Source organism: Daucus carota, chromosome 2 (assembly GCF_001625215.2).
Source record: "Daucus carota subsp. sativus chromosome 2, DH1 v3.0, whole genome shotgun sequence".
Classification (NCBI taxonomy): Eukaryota; Viridiplantae; Streptophyta; class Magnoliopsida; order Apiales; family Apiaceae; genus Daucus; species Daucus carota.
The window spans coordinates 24,796,385-24,815,542 of NC_030382.2; the positions used below are offsets into that span (position 1 = coordinate 24,796,385).

Sequence of the window (19,158 nt, forward strand, 5' to 3'; positions counted from 1 at the left end):
GGATTCAACCCGGTGAATACGGCATGTACTTCCAATTTATGGTTTTGCTATTTTTTTATATTTATAACTTCTTGAGCATAAAACATACTAATATAACGATAAAATACTGTAACTTATATTTTGTAAATGATCATATATATTTTCGTAAAATCAAAATTTTAAAATATAAATATATCATGATATTATAATTTTCAACTAATATGTGACTTCTGAAATTAAAAATATAGCATTATACTCAACAATCAGTTTAATACTTTTATTTTAATTCAGAAGTACGTTAATGAAACTCATCTCACTATCTAACTTCTTAAACTCAGAGCAAGGGAATGAAAATAGTATCAGCTCATCATTTCATTTAATTCGATCCTGCTTGTCGCATTATTATTTTTTAACTAGCATAATAGCCCGTGCAAGGCACGGGCGCTAGTTATATTCATGTGTTATCAATTTTGTCTATTGTTATTTAAACCAATTTTTTGTTGTAAGTTTTCTAGTGGTGTGTGAAGCTTTTGTTGGTTTTATGTTGAGTCATTTAAAGGTCCTTGGTAGTTTGCTGAATCTTTTAGTTTATGGATTGTGCATAATGTGCCGCATGTGCTACACTCAATTTTGATTATGTTATCGCATTTGGAATTTGATTGTAGGAAACTTTGAGACGATAATTGTCAAAATGGCTCAGTTAATTACTAATCAGTCCTTTTCACAGGTCATTTTCTTGAAAATTGTTGTAATGTGCTTAATCTTCAGCTTTTTACCAGAAAAGTATCATATATTTTTCAAAAATTAAAGACAGAGAGTTTTATCATCGGCAAACACAATATGAACAGAATTCCGCATGTATTTACCCTCTGTAGAGAGCGGTAATAGTACATTTCTAAAACAAAATGGTAATAGAATTACATTATCTCAGCTTTTGTAGAAATGTACTAAATCAACAAACCTTAGTCTCTGAATCAAAAGGGAGAATTTCCTCTTTTGTCAGACTAAGAAATGCACTCTATCTATCTTAGCTCTCAATCAAAAAACCAAATTTCTTAAATCAGTTTAAACTCACGAACTTGTATTAGCTGCCTAGCTTCAGCTTGCCCTGTTAGTAGCCTGTATAACACTCATAGAGCAACATGTTGGCTTCTCTGGATCGAGATGAAAAAGAAACAGCTTTGTCATATCCTGAATGGCCTGTTTCCAGAGTCTCCATCTTTTTACCTTGGCATTCATCTGTTTAAAATATATTAAACAATAGGCTAATATAAAACGAAAAACTTGACCGAGTGTTAACAACAAAGAGTCAATGATGTCCCATGACCTGCCTAACTGAAAATATGCAGAAATTTGTGGTATATACTTATAATAACACGATTTTCTGAAGGAATATCAAGAGGAAATAATAGTTAAGGCCACAGAGGAAACAAACCTCGTGTCACCGGAGCACATTAGGATATCTGAGTAGATTTCATGTGCCAATTTCCCTCTTTATTTGCACATTCCAAACATAGTTAATGAATCAGTAACTTTGTCAGCCTAATCGTTGATTATTATTTTTAGCAATAACCAAAATTATAGACACATTTCTCTATAACATGTCATCTATCAGGAACATTTATGTTATAATACCATGTGGGAACATTTATGTTATAATAACATGCCGTTGTCTGATGCTCTAAGAATATTTTTATTTTTTATGGTGCATTCAGGGGTTGAATGATAATCAGCCCTCTGCCCAAATTCCACCAGCACTGGGGCAGCTCACAGATTTGTTTGACCTGTAATATTTCTGTTGCTGTTTTTTGTTGTTATTTGGGCAATTTGGTTTATGTAATCGAGTAACTAAGTCAATGTGATTGTACTATGTGTATGCAGAAATGTTGCCAACAAACATCCTAAGGGGCCTATACTTAATAATCTTATCCTTGATGAGGGGAATGGGGAAAAACCACATGGGAAGGCCGTAGCTGCCCTGCAAGCAGCCGGTGAGCAGCTTAAAGAAAGTAAAAAAAAGTGTGAAGCTTACAATGCGGCGACACCTGTTTTAAGGGAATTTTGTTTTTACGGGTTAAGGAAGTTTTATAATCTGAATTCCTAAATACTTAATGGGCTTATAAGCACTTAAGCTTTGTTAAATAGTTAAATGTGTGCTTGGTTAACCACTTATAGCACGTTGTGTTATGGCCTGTTAGGTGTGCACGCTCTCCTTTTTTGTCAGGAAACTAATTAACATGTCAGTGTCAGGCCTAATGAGTATTTTGTTTAGAAGCTACCTTGATAATATTAATAAATAACACAAATTTGATTTAGGTACATCAATTATTCTTAAACAATACAAAAGTGTTATCTATGAAACTTGTCTCTCTAATATAGCTGGTAAAATAGGGAAAGTATTGTTATAGCATTTGATGGCAGAGTTGCATATGTGATTATTAACTTCTTTTTTTTACCAAATTTGCAGAGTTATTTGAAGTTCAGCTTAACTATAAAACTATCAGACTTGTCCATATGTTCTACAAACAGAAATTTCGTTCAGTATTTTATCGAGACATAGTCCTGCAAGGCTGCAACCAATATACTTCGGAATATAACATATTAAAAATGTATATGTTAGTATTATACATAGAACAATAAAGTAAGATATATAACTATGCTGAATCTGATGAATTCCATTACCATAGTTGCCAAAAAAACATCAGACATATAGCACTATTAATGCCAAAGCTGAAAACTTGTTCGGAGTCATATTATCACCTTTTCAGTACAAGTACGGAAGCACAATAAATACATCAACATGTTATTATTACTTTTCCAGTAAAATCTTAAGACCAAAATACTTTACCAAATTCCTAGTAACTTGAACTTGACATCGTAAATCCAACACTTGCAATTTTATGTAGTTTAATTCTAATATCAGATGGAACACTAAGAGAAGGCAACATCCATTGCAAGGTAAAAGCTCTGCAGTAAGCCTCAAAGTAGAGAATGCAGTTTCACTAAATCTCCGCACTAAGCATATAATCTTTCCTCAGGTGGAGCTATTCTCTTTAAAATTTATTAAACAATTATTTAATATAAAACGAAAAACTTTACCGAGTGTCAACAACAAATAGCCAATGATGAAGCAATCATACATCATATCATATAAGTTATAGAGGTCACACGTTTAATGTCGCATGACCAGCCTAACTGAAGATATGCACAAATTTGTGGTATATACTTATAATAGCACGATTTTGTGAAGGAATATCAAGAGGAAACAATAGTTAAGGCCACAGAGGAAACACACCTCGTGTCACCGGAGCACGCTAGGATATCTGAGTAGATTTCATGTGCTAATTTCACTCTTTTCCTGCACATTCCAAACATAGCTAATGAAGAAGTAACTTTGTCAGCTTAATCGTTGATTACTACTTTAGCGATAATCAAAATTATAGACACATTTCTCTATAACAGTCATCTATCAGGAACATTTATGTTATAATACCATGTGGGATCATTTATGTTATGACAACATGCCGTAGTCTGATGCTCTAAGAATCTCTTCATTTCTTACGGTGCATTTTGTTATCTAAGTAGTAATTAATATCATTAAAATTAGAGTTGGATATATTTAGTTCTTTGATAGTTTGATTGAAAAGAACATCTCCATTTGCCATTAAAGCTGAAACTAAATGAACGAAAGTTATTTAATTTGGCCTAGTTTGAATACATGTCCAAATCAAAAAAATGAGATTCGAATGAGGAGAGTGTTGAAATATAGCACAAGAATCACTATTTCACGCTTATTATCTAACAACAAATGTACAAATGATACACCCCACCCTGGCTTGTAATTATCTGGGTTTTATTCACTTTGAAATCAAGTCATGGCATAAAACCCACCTAGAACAACCGGGGTCTAAGCCAATCTAAGAGCACAAACATGGATATAAATAACTATTTACCGTGAGGCAGGCCATACCTTTGCTACACCCGAATCCTCCTTCCTCCAATACTCCTTCCCCAATCACGAATATGACCACAACTACCCGATACACGGTCCGCGAACAGCTGAAGAATCACGGGGGACGCGACAGAACAGGAATTGAACTACGACCCTAGCAGCTGCCTATGCCTGATGCTGAATCAGATGTACCTCCATGACCCTTTTATGTCAGTCTTGCTAACGGAAATAAGGCGCAAAGACACGTGAGAACTGAGAAGCGATGGTATAGCTGCAATTTTCAATTTCATAAGGGTATTGCCGTCATTTCGCAACTAATTTCTTGGCATATTTTGCCCTTGGTTCTTCTTTTATATATAAGAGTAGATTTCTGGCACAATGTTATAGAATTTATTCTAGATCGTAATAACCAAATATATTTACAATTTGTAAATTTATAATTTGATATAATATCTCCCACGTATATGATAAATTTTAATTTATTAGTTAAAATTAATCAATTATAATTTTAAATTTAAGTATAATATAAATTTAATTACAGAATTTATTCAAGAATTCTCGAATTATAGGACAATTCTTGAATGAATTTACTAGCAGAGGATTTGAATTTGTAGAACTAGTTCTTCTTGAATCTCATGTTCCCAAATTTCCTGCAAACGTAGCAAGAGATTCGTCCTCAAACTGATCCAACCCCTGCGTAGTATAGAATTCATCATCTCCCATACTTGCTCAAGTATGTCCTATCTCAGAAACCAAATATTTCTGGGCGCTTCGTGAAAGCACAACATCCATTTGCTATGTCATAAGAGGTGATTCTACTATCAGAGCCGTAGACGTGTTAATCGTCTTTCCTCTTTCATACCTCTGTTTGATATAGGCCTTTTCCAATTCATAGGTAATTTAGAACACCGTAGAGTTTTTCAAGTGAAATCTCTAACATATCTTTGCTCTCTTTGAAGGTAGTAATCCAATGTTCGGGAAGCGTTGGCAAAAATTACAGGTTCACTTCCTTGTTTTCGTAGTGTTTTTCACTCAGATCCAAATTATTAATGAGGTTATTGAATCTGATGAAAACCTCAGAAATCCCCTCATCGGTATTAGAGCTAAACTGCCCATACGGAGCAATAAGTATATCTTCTTTTTTTTCGGACTTCCTCAGATCCCTCATTGATTATCTGCAATGTACCCCATGTATGTTTAGCATTTGTACATTTAACAACATTATTGTACATAACAGGATCTGAAGACTCAATTAGACTGAGCTGCAGGCTTATGTCTAGTTATATTAGCTCATTGTTCGCACAAAATCACGCAAGCGTACGTGGTCACAAGTAGTATAGAAATTCAATTCAGTTCGTTCCCACAGAGACTGGTGTATTCAGAAATATGCACTTATGCACCAATGTATGATTATTATCCAATGCTCAGACAATTAACAAATTGGGTTTTGGTTATCTACTTAACTAATTCGATTCGAATTATGAAACCAAGAATTATAAACTAAGAGAATAACGATTTACTAATGAGAATAAAACATGGGATTCTAACTTCATTATATACTTCCTTCAGAGTTATGCCTTATCGATATGTGATGGTTGATAACTAATCAGATAACACGAAACTGATACACGCTAACTGTCGTTATACGTGCATCATACTGCTACACATCCACAATTAAGATAGAAGGTAAACTGATTAGTCCATATTTTTGCATATTTAAGTGCCTATTTTTTGTTTATTTTCGTAGTATTAATCGCTTATTTATTTTATTTCAGGAAATTGTAGATAAATAAAGAAAGAAGAGAAAATGCACTATGATTTACCCAACACACATCACACATGGATGGCTATGATTTACCCAACACACATCACACATGGATGGATTAGATTTAGCCACCCTACCCCTAAACCCTACATTTCTAGCTATAAATACCCCCACCCCCTTTACTTGTAATCATCATATTTTTAACCTAGTCTTTTCCTAATTGGTAGGTAGTATAGTGCTAGATCTTCTTTTGTTCTCTCATTTTCATACTACATTTGTAAACACTTTTATTTTTTAATGCAAATCTTCTTTTAGCTTAATCTTGCATTGTCTCTACTCTCTTTCTACAAGAGAAATGATTCTTAGTACCACCCTATATGCTTGAGGGCTTTTGGGAAAAGAAGATCTTATGATTATAATTAGTGTAGATCTTATAATTGTTTTAGTTAATCGTTAAAGCTCTTTTAAATTCTAGCACAAAAGATGATTTGTGTGGGGGTTTGGCTTTAAATTTCAAGATTACTAACATAATATTAATTCAGCATTTCTTTAATTTATTAAACAAGTTTAGTAGCACAGATTAATATGCTTTGGTTTAGTTGTTTTTAAAACCCATTTCGTTTGTTTTGTAAACAAAACACACTTCCCCTGTTTTCCAGTCCAAACACAAACAACCACTGAGTTCCTTTTTATTTTTTTGTTCTCTTTAATTGCTGAGTTTTAAATTTGTGTTTTGATGGTTGATTGCATTGCTGAGCCGCGAGTTTACCTACTTTGTTTTCTGTCTTCTGTTCGCTCCGTCGCTACATCGAGTCAGTTTTTGTTGTGTTTGATTTTTGGATTTGAAATCGAGTCCCCTGTTTCTTCCTGAGTCAAGCACCGAGTCAGTTCTGTAGTTTCTTTGGGTTGCCGAGTTGGTTCTTTGTGCTGAGTCACTTGTCTGTTTAGAGCTGAGTTTATCCTTTCTTTTTCCGGATTTTTGTTTGCTGGAGTAGCAGTCGAGTTTGGCTACTGAGTTTCTGCTTTGCTTTCGCTGAGTTCACTGTTGTTTCCGAGTCCGTTTTCAAGTCTGTTTTACTGCGTTTCCAGTCGAGTTTTCCTTTGAGTTTGCTGTTCTGATTTGGGCATTGTTTTAGTCGAGTCTTGTGCGTCGATTGTTTGGTTTTGTTGAGTTTTATCTGTTTTTCGACTGAGTCGAGTTCTGTTTTCACCGAGTCCAGTTTCGAAGTTCTGCTGCAATTTGTTTAGCTGTTGCGTTTTTGTGTGCTGAGTCGCGATTCGAGTTCTGGGTTTGCGATGAAGTCTGTTCATTGTTGAGTTGTTTAGCGAGTTCATGGCTGAGTTCGATTTCCTGGGTTTAGCTGTAGTGTTTGTTTCTTGTTGCTACTGTGTTTAGTCGAGTCTTTTTGTTAGGAGTTTTCTGGTTTTCGAGTCGCTTCTTGCTTGCTGCGTTTTTGGTCTCTGTTTGTGTGGTTCAATTTCTGAGTCCGAGTTCTTCCGTTAGTTGTTTGAGTCGAGTTGTTTTAAGTCGCTAGCAGAGTCAGTTTACTTTGGGTTTGATTTGTTTTCGTCTGGTTGCAACGAGTCGGGTTCTGGTTTAGTATGGTTCTGCCGAGTTGCCTTCTGTTGTATTGAGTCTTATTGTCGCGTTCCTTGTCAAATTTGTTTTAAATTTGTAATATGAGTTTAACCAAGTATAGCATCTATTGTTTGTTCCTCTTGAAATGCTCCTGTTTATACGCTTGTTTTTGACTCAGTTAAGTTGTGGGGATTAATTTGTAATGCCGACTTTTTCTTTGATAATTAGTTACATCTTTGATAAAGTAATAATCAATTAAGTTTATATTCGACTTGATAATTTTAGATTTAGTTTTAAAAACCCTCTTTTACAATTAATTGTTCTAATTCGCCTAGGTTAGATTTAAAGGTTAGCGAAAAATAATTTTAATCTCTGTGGATCGAATCTTAAATATTAAAACGGTGATCGTGCGCTTGCGATTTTAAAGTCATATTTTCTAGCACATCATAAACAGACACCAATTATGCTTAGACCCTATATGTCTATAGAATTTGGAAACATAATGGTTGAAGATCAAGTTATCTATCAAGATTACATAGGGCGATGCAAGATGGTTAAAATCACACCACTAATCATGTATCGAATACATAATCCTTTGTTCGCATGGCAAGTTCTAAATAAATATATCCACTGTCGCTTCAATAAAGATTAACCCACAATTTAGATGTTAGCTACGCATCCAAGAAGAATAAGCACAACCAATACGAAGAAGTCAAACATTCATCACACAAATAATTAAGGCAAATCAACTACTGAAATCCATATATAAATCCGCTAGAATCCCACGATAATGATTAGTTCATAATCGAACTTCTCATCATCATGGGAATAAGAGTAAACATGGTACTGAATAGTCTAAACAATATCAAAAGAGTAAAACAAGAGTTTCGAAACAAATCCGAATGAGCATCCAAAGTTACGCCTCCGTAGAAGAATTACAAAAGTGAAAACTATGAATCTAGATCTTCTCCGTAGCCGTCATGTGCTCTTTAGAATGTTTCTAGGTTATCTTTTAAGTCCCCCAAGCCTTACTTTAAGTTTCCCAGCGAACGGGCCTTCAAACGGATCAAAAACGGGCAAAACGGGCCAAAATTCCCGCTCAGGTCGTGGGGCGGCCGCGCCAAAGTTGGGGCGGGCGCGCCAAAGTGGCAGCCTCCCGTCCAGGTTTTGGGGCGGCCGTGCCACATTTGGGGCGGCAGCGCCAAAACAGCAGCCTTGCACCCTAATGTTTACGCATGCATAACTTTCTCCTTGTGCATCCGATTGCTTCGCCGTTTTTTTTCACTTGAAGCTATGAGTCCCCTCTTCGTCCTCCTTCCAAGAAACCTACACAACACAACACTAAAACATATCAAAAACATCAAAAGCTTGAAGCCAGATCATCCATTTAAGTCAAAACGAAGGCTTCCAAGTGGATATAAAATCCACTTATCACACCCCCAAACTTAAACCGATGCTTGTCCTCAAGCATAGACACACACACAAATACTACTAATGCAATGCATGAATGCAATTAAATGCCTACATCTAATCGAATCATGAAGTGTAATCCTTGTTAACATATATAGCATCCTCAGAATATGCAACCTTCTCGGCATTCATCTCTTTCACATATTAGCCATGTCCTCTTCCACTACAAGTGTGAAGTGCATCGTGTGTGCTAGCATGATCTCTAGTGAAACAAAACAAAGACTATCAAACTTCAATAGAGTCCTCACTATGAGCCGTTAATCAGAATCAGGTTTAAACACTTCTTTACTAAAGAGTCAACTACAATTTAGGGTCACTAAAGAATTCTTATGCCTCTCCTATATTTTCTTTTTTTTTTCTTTTTAAGTCTAAGGTTGGGACACTTCTCAGTGTAAGTGAGTCACGACCGCCATTCGACTTCGCTTATTCTATTTTTTTTCTCTTTTTTTTAATCAATTAATTCTCCAGTAAGCAAAAGTTGTGAAAGGTCACCAAGAAATTGCTTATTCTAATACATTTGCACTTAATACCAGCACAAGTACATGGACCGTCCCTTTCACATGACATTGCATTCTACCCATTGATCTCAAAGGAGTACTTGATAATTTTTATCTTTTTTTTTAGAAATGCATATTCATCCCTTAACTCCCCCAAACTTAAGATTTACAAACTCCAAGTTCAAAAAGGGAATAATCCAAACTCTACTCTCGACTCGATGCAAGGACTCCAGAAATAAGTTAGTCTAAGGCTTATCTCTAGAGCATAAGTGTAATTACAATTTTCACACAAGCAGTTTTCAAGCACAAGGCATCACATATAATCAAGACTACTAGCCAAGAAATTATGCACACAAGCTCATCATAGGACATCAACTTGGGAAACAACTTCAAGATTCATGCAAATGCAACTATATGAAACTATTAACACATACTAACACAAGCATGTATATAAAAAAAAACTAACTACTATGTTACAATATGAGATAATATGCTAATCTATATGCAACATGCAACCTATATGAACACACACATTACTACTAGTAATCCTTAGATTACCACCCCCAAACTTAAAATATTTAATGTCCGCATTGAAGGTGATAATAAGGATAGAATGTACCTAGATGTCAGGAGGATCACCCTCCTCGGGTGGAGGATTAGGTGGTGAATATACCATGCCATCTCCAGACACTGGCCAATCAACCTCAACACCAATGGCTCGAAAAGCACTCCCAAGAGCTTGAGTCAAATCCTTTGCAAAACGGCGGTGAATGTCATGCATGTCATCTATGCGCCGTGACAACCTTCTAAACTGCACATCACTTAAGAGATCCGGTGGTAGTTTGAGTTCGAGATCGGAAGTATCTTCAATAGATGGGTTAAGATGCTCCTGAAAATTTTTAAACTCTACTAATCCACGAGACTCGAATGGCATATCGAACCTCCTTTTCCATGGGGATGCATTCAAGAACTGAAGTTTCTCTGCTTCCTCTTCATCTCCAAATTCAGCTTCACCTGTTAGAACCCTTTCCAAGATGTCAGTTTTCAGCCTTTGGTCAATTTCCGAATGAGCTGCAGCTTCTATTGGCTCCACCTTAAAGCATTCTTCTTCATCAGTTGGAAATTTCATTGCGTTGAACACCTTAAAAGTGACACTCTGATCTTGAACTCTCATTGTAAGCTCTCCCTTTTGCACACGATCAAAGTTTGTCCGGTAGCTAAGAACGGCCTTCCCAAGATAATAGGAATCTTCTTATCCTCCTCAAAGTCTAGGACGACAAAATCTGCAGGGAAGATGAGCTTATCCACCTTAACCAAGACATCTTCCACTATACCTCTCGGGTATGTGATGGACCGATCAGCCAGTTGTAAGTACATGTTTGTAGGTTTCGGCTCTGGCAAACCAAGTTTCTTGAAGACAGATAATGGCATCAGATTAATGCTAGCTCCCAAGTCACATAAACACTTGTCGAATGACAATGGTCCAATGGTACACGGTATTGTGAAACTCCCCGGATCCTTGAGTTTCGAAGGTAATTTCTGCTGCAGCACCGCACTGCACTCTTCCGTTAGAGCAACGATCTCCAAGTCCTCAAGCTTCAGCTTACGAGATAGAATACCTTTCATAAATTTAGCATAACTCGGCATTTGTTCTAGAGCCTCCGCAAAAGGTATGTTGATTTGTAATTTCTTGAAAACCTCTAGAAATTCAGCGAATTGCTTGTCGAGCTTATGCTTCTGAAGTCTCTTCGGAAAAGGGGGAGGTGGATATACTTGCTTGACCCCAATATCAGCTTTCGGACCAGACTTCTCGGCTGATTCCTTGCTTGCTTCCTCGTTGATTTCTTTCTTGTCAGCGTCAACAACAGTTTTTCCAGTATCAGACTTAGATGAGAGTACGGGTGTTTCAACTTGTTGATCACTCTCTTCCTTGTTTCGCTGTGTTGCTGACTCTTTTTCCTTCGTAACTTTTCTGGACCTCAAATTGACAGCTTGTACCTGTTCCTTCTTACCCGGATTGGCCTCGGTATCACTAGGAAGAGTCCCTTGTGGTCTGTTTATCAACGCGTTAGCAATCTGCCTAATCTGGTTCTCCAAAGTCTTGATTGACACCGTTTGGCTTTTAACCATTAGTCTTAATTCTTCTCGTTCTGATCTTTCATTGGAAGACTGTCTAGCCACTCCATGATTTTTTGTTGGAATCCAGGTGGGTGGAATTGCTGCTTCGGTGCAAACTGTTGTTGAAAACCAGAGGGGTTGAATGCTCTAGATCCTTGCTGTTGAAACTGTTGCTGCTGTTGTGGCATGTAGTTCTGATTATTGGGATGATAAGTGGCCGGAGCTGGCTGTTGAGACCTCTGGAAGTTGCTCACAAACTGAGCGGATTCGCTCGATATAGCACACTGATCCGAAGAATGTGCACCAGCACAGAGCTCGCAGACTGATGGTGGCTGCTGATTTCCTAGATTTGCCAAAGAATCTACCTTCATAGTAAGAGCCTTAAGCTGAACAGCTATGGCTGAAGTAGCATCAACATCCAGAATCCCTGCTGCCTTGCCCTGATGAAGACGCTGAGTAGGATTCATCTCAATCAACTCATAAGCTTCATCATAGCTCTTAGCCCAGAGAACTCCACCTGATGCTGCACCGAGCATTGGCCTCGATTGAGGACCCAAGCCATTATAGAAGCAATTAATCATCATCCAATCAGGCATCCCATGATGTGGGCATTTTCGAGGCATTTTCGAAGCATCTCCTTGTAGTGTTCCCAAGCTTCACATAAAGTTTCACCAGACAGCTGAGAGAATTGAGTGATAGCATTCCTGATTGCAGCTGTTTTGGCCATAGGGAAGAACTTAGTAAGAAATTTCTGAGCCAGATCCTCCCATGTCGTAATAGATCCTGCAGGAAGAGAATGCAACCATCATTTAGCTTTATCCCTCAGAGAGAATGGGAACAACCTCAATTTGATGGCATCGTCAGTAACACCATTAAACTTGAAAGTGTCGCATTTCTCAATGAAGTCCCGAATATGCGTATTAGGATCCTCAGTCGGAGAACCCCCAAACTGCACTGAGTTCTGTACCATCTGAATAGTCCTCGGTCTGATCTCGAAAGTGGTGGCCTGAATTGCTGGCCTGATAATGCTCGATTGAATGTCATTGATTTTAGGCTCAGAGAAAGCCTTAAGAGCCTTAGTATCATTTCCCCCTGGTGGTGCTGGTGGTTGGTCGCCCATTGTATTGTTCACTATCGTTTCTGCTTTTGCCAATGCTTCTTTACGGGCCTGAGAACGTGTTCGCATACACGTCTCTCAAGTACCTGAAACACACACAAACGAAATAAAGTGAGTAAAGAATCCAAGTCACTGAACTTTAACGACCACTAATGACAAGCACATAAACTAAAATATAACACCGAGTCCCCGCCAGCGGCGCCAAAAACTTGTTCGCACAAAATCACGCAAGCGTACGTGGTCACAAGTAGTAAAAAAATTCAATTCAGTTCGTTCCCACAGAGACTGGTGTATTCAGAAATATGCACTTATGCACCAATGTATGATTATTATCCAATGCTCAGACAATTAACAAATTGGGTTTTGGTTAGCTACTTAACTAATTCGATTCGAATTATGAAACTAAGAATTATAAACTAAGAGAATAACGATTTACTAATGAGAATAAAACATGGGATTCTAACTTCATTATATACTTCCTTCAGAGTTATGCCTTATCGATATGTGATGGTTGATAACTAATCAGATAACACGAAACTGATACACGCTAACTGTCGTTATACGTGCATCATACTACTACACATCCACAATTAAGATAGAAGGTAAACAGACACCAATTATGCTTAGACCCTATATGTCTATAGAATTTGGAAACATAATGGTTGAAGATCAAGTTATCTATCAAGATTACATAGGGCGATGCAAGATGGTTAAAATCACACCACTAATCATGTATCGAATACATAATCCTATGTTCGCATGACAAGTTCTAAATAAATATATCCACTGTCGCTTCAATAAAGATTAACCCACAACTTAGATGTTAGCTATCCAAGAAGAATAAGCACAACCAATACGAAGAAATCAAACATTCATCACACAAATAATTAAGGCAAATCAACTACTGAAATCCATATATAAATCCGCTAGAATCCCACGATAATGATTAGTTAATAATCGAACTTCTCATCATCATGGGAATAAGAGTAAACATGGTACTGAATAGTCTAAACAATATCAAAAGAGTAAAACAAGAGTTTCGAAACAAATCCGAATGAGCATCCAAAGTTACGCCTCCGTAGAAGAATTACAAAAGTGAAAACTATGAATCTAGATCTTCTCCGTAGCCGTCATGTGCTCTTTAGAATGTTTCTAGGTTATCTTTTAAGTCCCCCAAGCCTTCCTTTAAGTTTCCAAACGAACGGGCCTTCAAACGGATCAAAAGCGGGCAAAACGGGCCAAAGTTGGGGCGGCCGCGCGAACTTTGGCGGTCGCGCCAAAGTTGGGGCGGGCGCGCCAACGGGACGGCCGCGCCAAAGTCGGTGCGGCGCGCCAAAGTGGCAGCCTCCCGTCCAGGAGTTGGGGCGGCCGCGCCACATTTGGGGCGGCCGTGCCAAAACAGCAGCCTTGCACCCTAATGTTTCCGCGTGCATAACTTTCTCCTCGTGCATCTGATTGCTTCACCGTTTTTTTTCACTTGAAGCTATGAGTCCCTTATTCGTCCTCCTTCCAAGAAACCTACACAACGCAACACTAAAACATATCAAAAACATCAAAAGCTTGAGGCCAGATCATCCATTTAAGTCAAAACGAAGGCTTCCAAGTGGATTTAAAATCCACTTATCACTCATTACCCTAATCTGAAAACTCAGTCAAAATTTTTAGATAGGTTTTTTGAAGAATCATATCATCATTCTCAATATGTCCCAAGACCACATGCATTGAGGATGAAAGAGCCTTGGTAAAAATATTTGAATATTTTGTTCGCTACCCGGAGGAACAATAACATATGTATCGTCCAGGCCGAAATTTGGTTTGTTGAAAGGTGGAATATTAAGGCTCCTAATTTTTGTGGTAGACATGATAAAAGACTGGAGAGTTTAAGTTGGGAAAAGATTTGATTTTTGAAAGAAAAATAATTTTTGATAAGAAATAATTTTTGGGATAAAATTATTTCGAATTGAAAATTATTTGGAAGTTGTAGAAAGTTACAGAGTGTGTGTAGGATTCGATAAGATATATTATATTAGCTGCTCTGGTACTAACTGTAAGGTCTGATACGATTATATAAGGGGATTGAATACAATCGTACAATTTTCGCACGGAATAATCTGATTGAAAATATTATTTTTTTTTTCAATTAATCAAAAATAATTAATTAAAGAAACAAAGTTCAAGTAGAAAGTTATTTACATTTGAAAGTCGTTACTAAATTAATTAAGGTTCAGTTTTAATGTCCGCTAAATAATCTAGAATAAATTTGACACGTTATATATTAAGTAGACCCGTAGAATAATACCGACTGATTGATAAAACTCGACCGATCAATAAAATTATTAATATTTCAGTTTTAATAGAATAATAACAATAATAATAATAATAATAATAATAATAATAATAATAATAATAATAATATAGTATAGTATAAATAAATATTATAGATATATAATTAATGCATTTAGTTGAAACATATTATCGGTTGTATATTAATAGTTATATATAATAGTATTATCTTTTTCATATGTATGTTGCATGTGTTATTTTTGGAAAATGGACTTTTTAGTTAGGAATCCCAAGAATATAATACTCCCCTGTCCCATTTTACATGACCCTTATTCTTTTTTGGGACGTCCCAAAAAGAATGAACCTATCGTACTTACTATTTTTGAACACTACTTTACACTGTTACACCCACTACTTTCTTCCATTATCTCCATTATATAATAATATAAACACTATTACACCCACTACTTTCCTCCACTATCTCAAATCTATTATTAAATATTGATAAGTCCCACCACTTTACACAATTTTCAACTAAACTTACGACATTTTTCTTAATCGCCGTGAAAATCAAATCAGCTCATTCATTTTGGGACGGAGGGAGAATGTTTTAGTTAAAAATGATAGCTGCTATGTTGTCGAGTGTTATTTTTAAAAAATTGAGTTTTTTTTTAATTAGAAAATATTTTAACAAAATACGTTTAATTAAAAAGGATTATAATTTTAGTTAAAAAAGATAATTGATTATATGACTCGGCCAAGTACCAGCCCATCAAAGTTTAATGTTTGGACTTGGATATACATACATATGGTACGAAAACTACACACGAACCTCTAACCAGATAGAGTGGAGAAAGACTCAAGGGGAGCCACAAGGCACATTATGGGAACAGAAATGTTCCTTAATTAAAATAGGAATGAGCGATGGGAAGAGCTTATTGATTAGAACCACAGAGCTCATTTTTGCTGATACAAAATGTAACCCTGCATTGTGAGAACAAAATTAGGCAGCACTTGGGTTTTAAATTAACTCCTTGTGCCCGGTGTAGCCGTTCCTCGTAGCAGGGTCACCAGATCCTTACCTGATCCGAGAAGGTACATGTTACTCCTGGTTAAGGTAGGGTTCCTTGGTTAGAAATTCATGATCTTGTGCTACTAGTTTTTCACCCAAGGAAAGACCTAAAAGCTTGTTTATCAAAATGTGCCTTGTTATGACGGCCACCACTATTGCCGTAGGAGTAAAAAAACTTTTTAGTTCAAAGTCAAAAAAGAGCAAATCGAAACGTGAAGCTGAATCTGGTGCAGCCAGCTCGGTCTCCACAGGAGAAAGGGGCGTATCAAAGGGATCAACAAAAAAAGAAAAGAAATGATGATGGGTTAGGATTGGCCTTTTGTTTTTGAAATTATTAGGACGTCCAGTACGTTGTTGGCACGGGATTTCGGAGGCACATTTTATTGGCTATGGATTACGGTAAGTAGGTCATGCATGTCTCCATGAAGGCTCCTTGTGCTAAGATTCTGGAGAGAGTAGAGAAAGAAAACAAAAAAAAGTTCAAGACTGTAGTAAAATTATCTTGGCAACTTCTGGTTGTGCTATAATATTGTTTAGTTTGATTTCCACTTCAAGAACCTTAACAGGGATCTGAGGAAAAGGCTTTCTTATGGTTGGTTGTACTTGATGCTTCTATGAATTCCAAGAGTTTGAATGCTTTTCTTTTATTACTTTGCAGAAATGAGACCAAGCTTGCATTTGTTTACCCTAGTGTGCATTATATGTTTTAATTGCGCTCTTACTGGTGAATATAATTTTGGCTTAATGCCCTTTTAACCCTCAATATTGGGACCGTGTACCGATGCGGCCTGAATGTTTTAACTCGGCTGATTCAACCCTCCAAGTATCTGATATGTTCTAATTAACTCAATTTATGATTAAGACCCCCAAGGCATATCAAAATAGAGGCTGAGTTGGCGCAGTTGCTAGGTACCCAATTTATGATCGAAGGATCATGTGTGTGACTCTTTCTCTGGTATGTCTGTCGTCATTTTTCTTTTCTAAGACAAACTCTTTACTCTCTGGGGTAAGTAAGACTGCGGACATCCTAAGAATTAAGAAAATATAAGGTCATGCCTCTGATTTATGCAACTAATGAGTATCCCCACAGGCCACAGGACACCTACAAAAAGGAGCATATAGACGACATATACTGATTAAAAGCTGAAAATGAAACAACAAATGTTAAATTTGCTAAAATCTTAGGTGATATATAAAAATGATGATTTAAGTGTAGTGGTATGAATTTTTATTATAGTGATCGGAGTCCAGAGCAAATACACCATAGTCCAACACACGGAGGAAGCACCTAATTGCCTTCGACGACACATAGAAAGGGAAGCTCTATCTAGCTTAACAATGGTAAAACTGATCCATTGATCCGTCCATCAAATTACATACAGTATTACCAACATCCTCAGCAAGGATTCTACCACCAAAAATTAGTGATAACCCTCAACAGGACGAGTACAGTTGTTTATTACAAAGAAAGTAAATTTATTCAAAGGGAGGAGTAGAGGGGAACACCGGCAAGACTACTACCACCATCTACTATGAAAATGTTGCCTGTAACATATTTAGAAGAGTCGTCAATCAAGTATTGGATCAGTGGTAGAAAGGCCGTTTCAATCGTGGATTTATGATATGGCAGTGGCACAATTTTGTTGACTACCCCCAAAAACCACTTCTGATTAAGAAGCTCCTCTGTTATTTCTGAACGGAAAATAGATGGCGCTATTGTGTTCACCCTAATGTTATATGCCCCCAACTCAAGTGCCATTACGCTGGTCAGGGCATGCATCCCTGCTTTGGATGAACTATATGCAACACTTCCTGTGCTTTGGACCCTGCTTAGTCCAGATATACTTGATATATTGATGATGGATCCTTCTACTTTGGACGCTTTCATCTGCAGAGCTACGTATTTTGAACATATCCAAGCTCCGTATAAATTTACTTTTAAGACATGCTCCCATTGCTCTTTTGTTATTTTCATTGCAGAACTTGCGCTACCTGATGAACATGGCCAGACAATAACAACAATTGCTTATTATGGTGACATATTAACATTAGTATAAATTCGTATTAACAAGTAAATACAAGATTCCCCTGAAATTAGCTGGAAAAAATTAGAGTATAAGATCCCCAAGAATGTTAATGTTTTAAAAAAAAAAATTAACTCAACACTGACAAATTTGCAAGTTAAGTGACCGATTCATTAAAACTAAAAAAACACAATTTTATGATATTTAAAACTCACCTATGATTGAACAGACACATAATAGACCAGACAATTAATTAAAGAGTTCTGGGAGGTCTTATCTAACACACAGCTCCATTACCATCAGATCTGTATTTCAAGGGTCCGGATTGACAGGAAAGGAAAAGTTCCGATCTGCGGAAAATTATAGCGGATAGTTAAAAAAAAAGTTTTAATCTAAACCTTTGAAATATGGATCCGACACTGTCCTGACAACCAAGACCCTTAATTAAATAAATTAGATGGGTGAGAGGACTCCAATTTTACTCCCTAAACTCAACTCGGATACCATGTTAAGTACCTAATCCAACAAGACCTCGTATTACTCAACATAAATCACAAAACACATTTAGTAACCTCGGAGACCAGCGTTGTTGATTAAAACATCGATCTGGCCAAAGGCTGACCAAGCCTTTTGTATTGCTGCCTCAACAGCTTGAGGTTCGGCCGTCACATCGAGCTCCAGCGCGACAGCTCGAGGAGTTTCAGAATACTGAGCATTAATGAGATCACAAACCGAAATCAGCAAGTCCAGACGCCGAGCAGCTGCAATCACCTTGCATCCATTTTTGGCAAGAAGAATGCTGAATTCTCAACCGCTACCTGATGATGCGCCTGTTATGAGTACAACCTTTCCGTTAAGATGAGACCATGGCTCCAACTCTTTGGATACTTTGCTCTGGGGATCACTCATTATTTTTCTTCTGCAGCAGAGATTGTGGTTAGCTAAGCATGTAGGTGGTTTAAATAAAGTATAATTAAACATAAATTCTGGGCAAAACAAATACTAATTTCTCACCCACTAACAACCACGTTTTAATTAGGTCGCATGTTTTTATGATCTCATTTAATTAATAAAGATAGCTTTGCATGTACAAAAATCACAAGCGAAAATCTTTCCATTAATTGTAAGAGCATCTCCAGCAGAGTTCTAACTGGTTCCCTAAGTATATAATAAAATATGTATCTTTTAAGAGATTACTACATTTTATTGAATGAGAACTCCAACAACATTCCCTATTTAAAATTCCATATTATTATTATTACTCATAACATTATATTCAACTTGTAATAAGAGAGAGAAAGG

General features: G+C 36.8%; 3 protein-coding genes, 1 long non-coding RNA gene and 1 other non-coding gene across 5 annotated transcripts; 1 reads left to right on the plus strand and 4 right to left on the minus strand.

Annotated features, from left to right (window-relative positions):
* Positions 1-772: 772 nt before the first annotated feature.
* Positions 773-4,181, minus strand: LOC108206714 (uncharacterized). The gene is made up of 3 exons (XR_001804170.2): positions 3,950-4,181; positions 3,275-3,337; positions 773-1,218 (listed from the first exon to the last, which is right to left on the minus strand). It is a non-coding gene; the product is annotated as an uncharacterized LOC108206714 (long non-coding RNA).
* A 6,231-nt stretch (positions 4,182-10,412) lies between these two features.
* LOC135150473 (uncharacterized) lies at positions 10,413-11,372 on the minus strand. The gene has a single exon (XM_064086783.1). It carries the CDS (start codon positions 11,370-11,372, stop codon positions 10,413-10,415), a length of 960 nt encoding a protein of 319 aa, XP_063942853.1.
* Positions 11,373-11,965: 593 nt separating this feature from the next.
* On the plus strand, positions 11,966-12,072 carry LOC135150985 (small nucleolar RNA R71). Its single transcript, XR_010289438.1, has one exon. It is a non-coding gene; the product is annotated as a small nucleolar RNA R71 (small nucleolar RNA).
* A 4,946-nt stretch (positions 12,073-17,018) lies between these two features.
* On the minus strand, positions 17,019-18,659 carry LOC108208778 (3-oxoacyl-[acyl-carrier-protein] reductase, chloroplastic-like). Its single transcript, XM_064086999.1, has 2 exons — positions 18,429-18,659; positions 17,019-17,824 (listed from the first exon to the last, which is right to left on the minus strand). Exon 2 carries the CDS (start codon positions 17,805-17,807, stop codon positions 17,313-17,315), a length of 495 nt encoding a protein of 164 aa, XP_063943069.1. The 5' UTR covers positions 17,808-17,824; positions 18,429-18,659; the 3' UTR covers positions 17,019-17,312.
* On the minus strand, positions 18,421-18,765 carry LOC135146790 (uncharacterized). The gene is made up of 2 exons (XM_064086784.1): positions 18,675-18,765; positions 18,421-18,617 (listed from the first exon to the last, which is right to left on the minus strand). The coding sequence occupies exons 1-2, from the start codon at positions 18,763-18,765 to the stop codon at positions 18,421-18,423; spliced, it is 288 nt and encodes a 95-aa protein (XP_063942854.1).
* Positions 18,766-19,158: the final 393 nt, after the last annotated feature.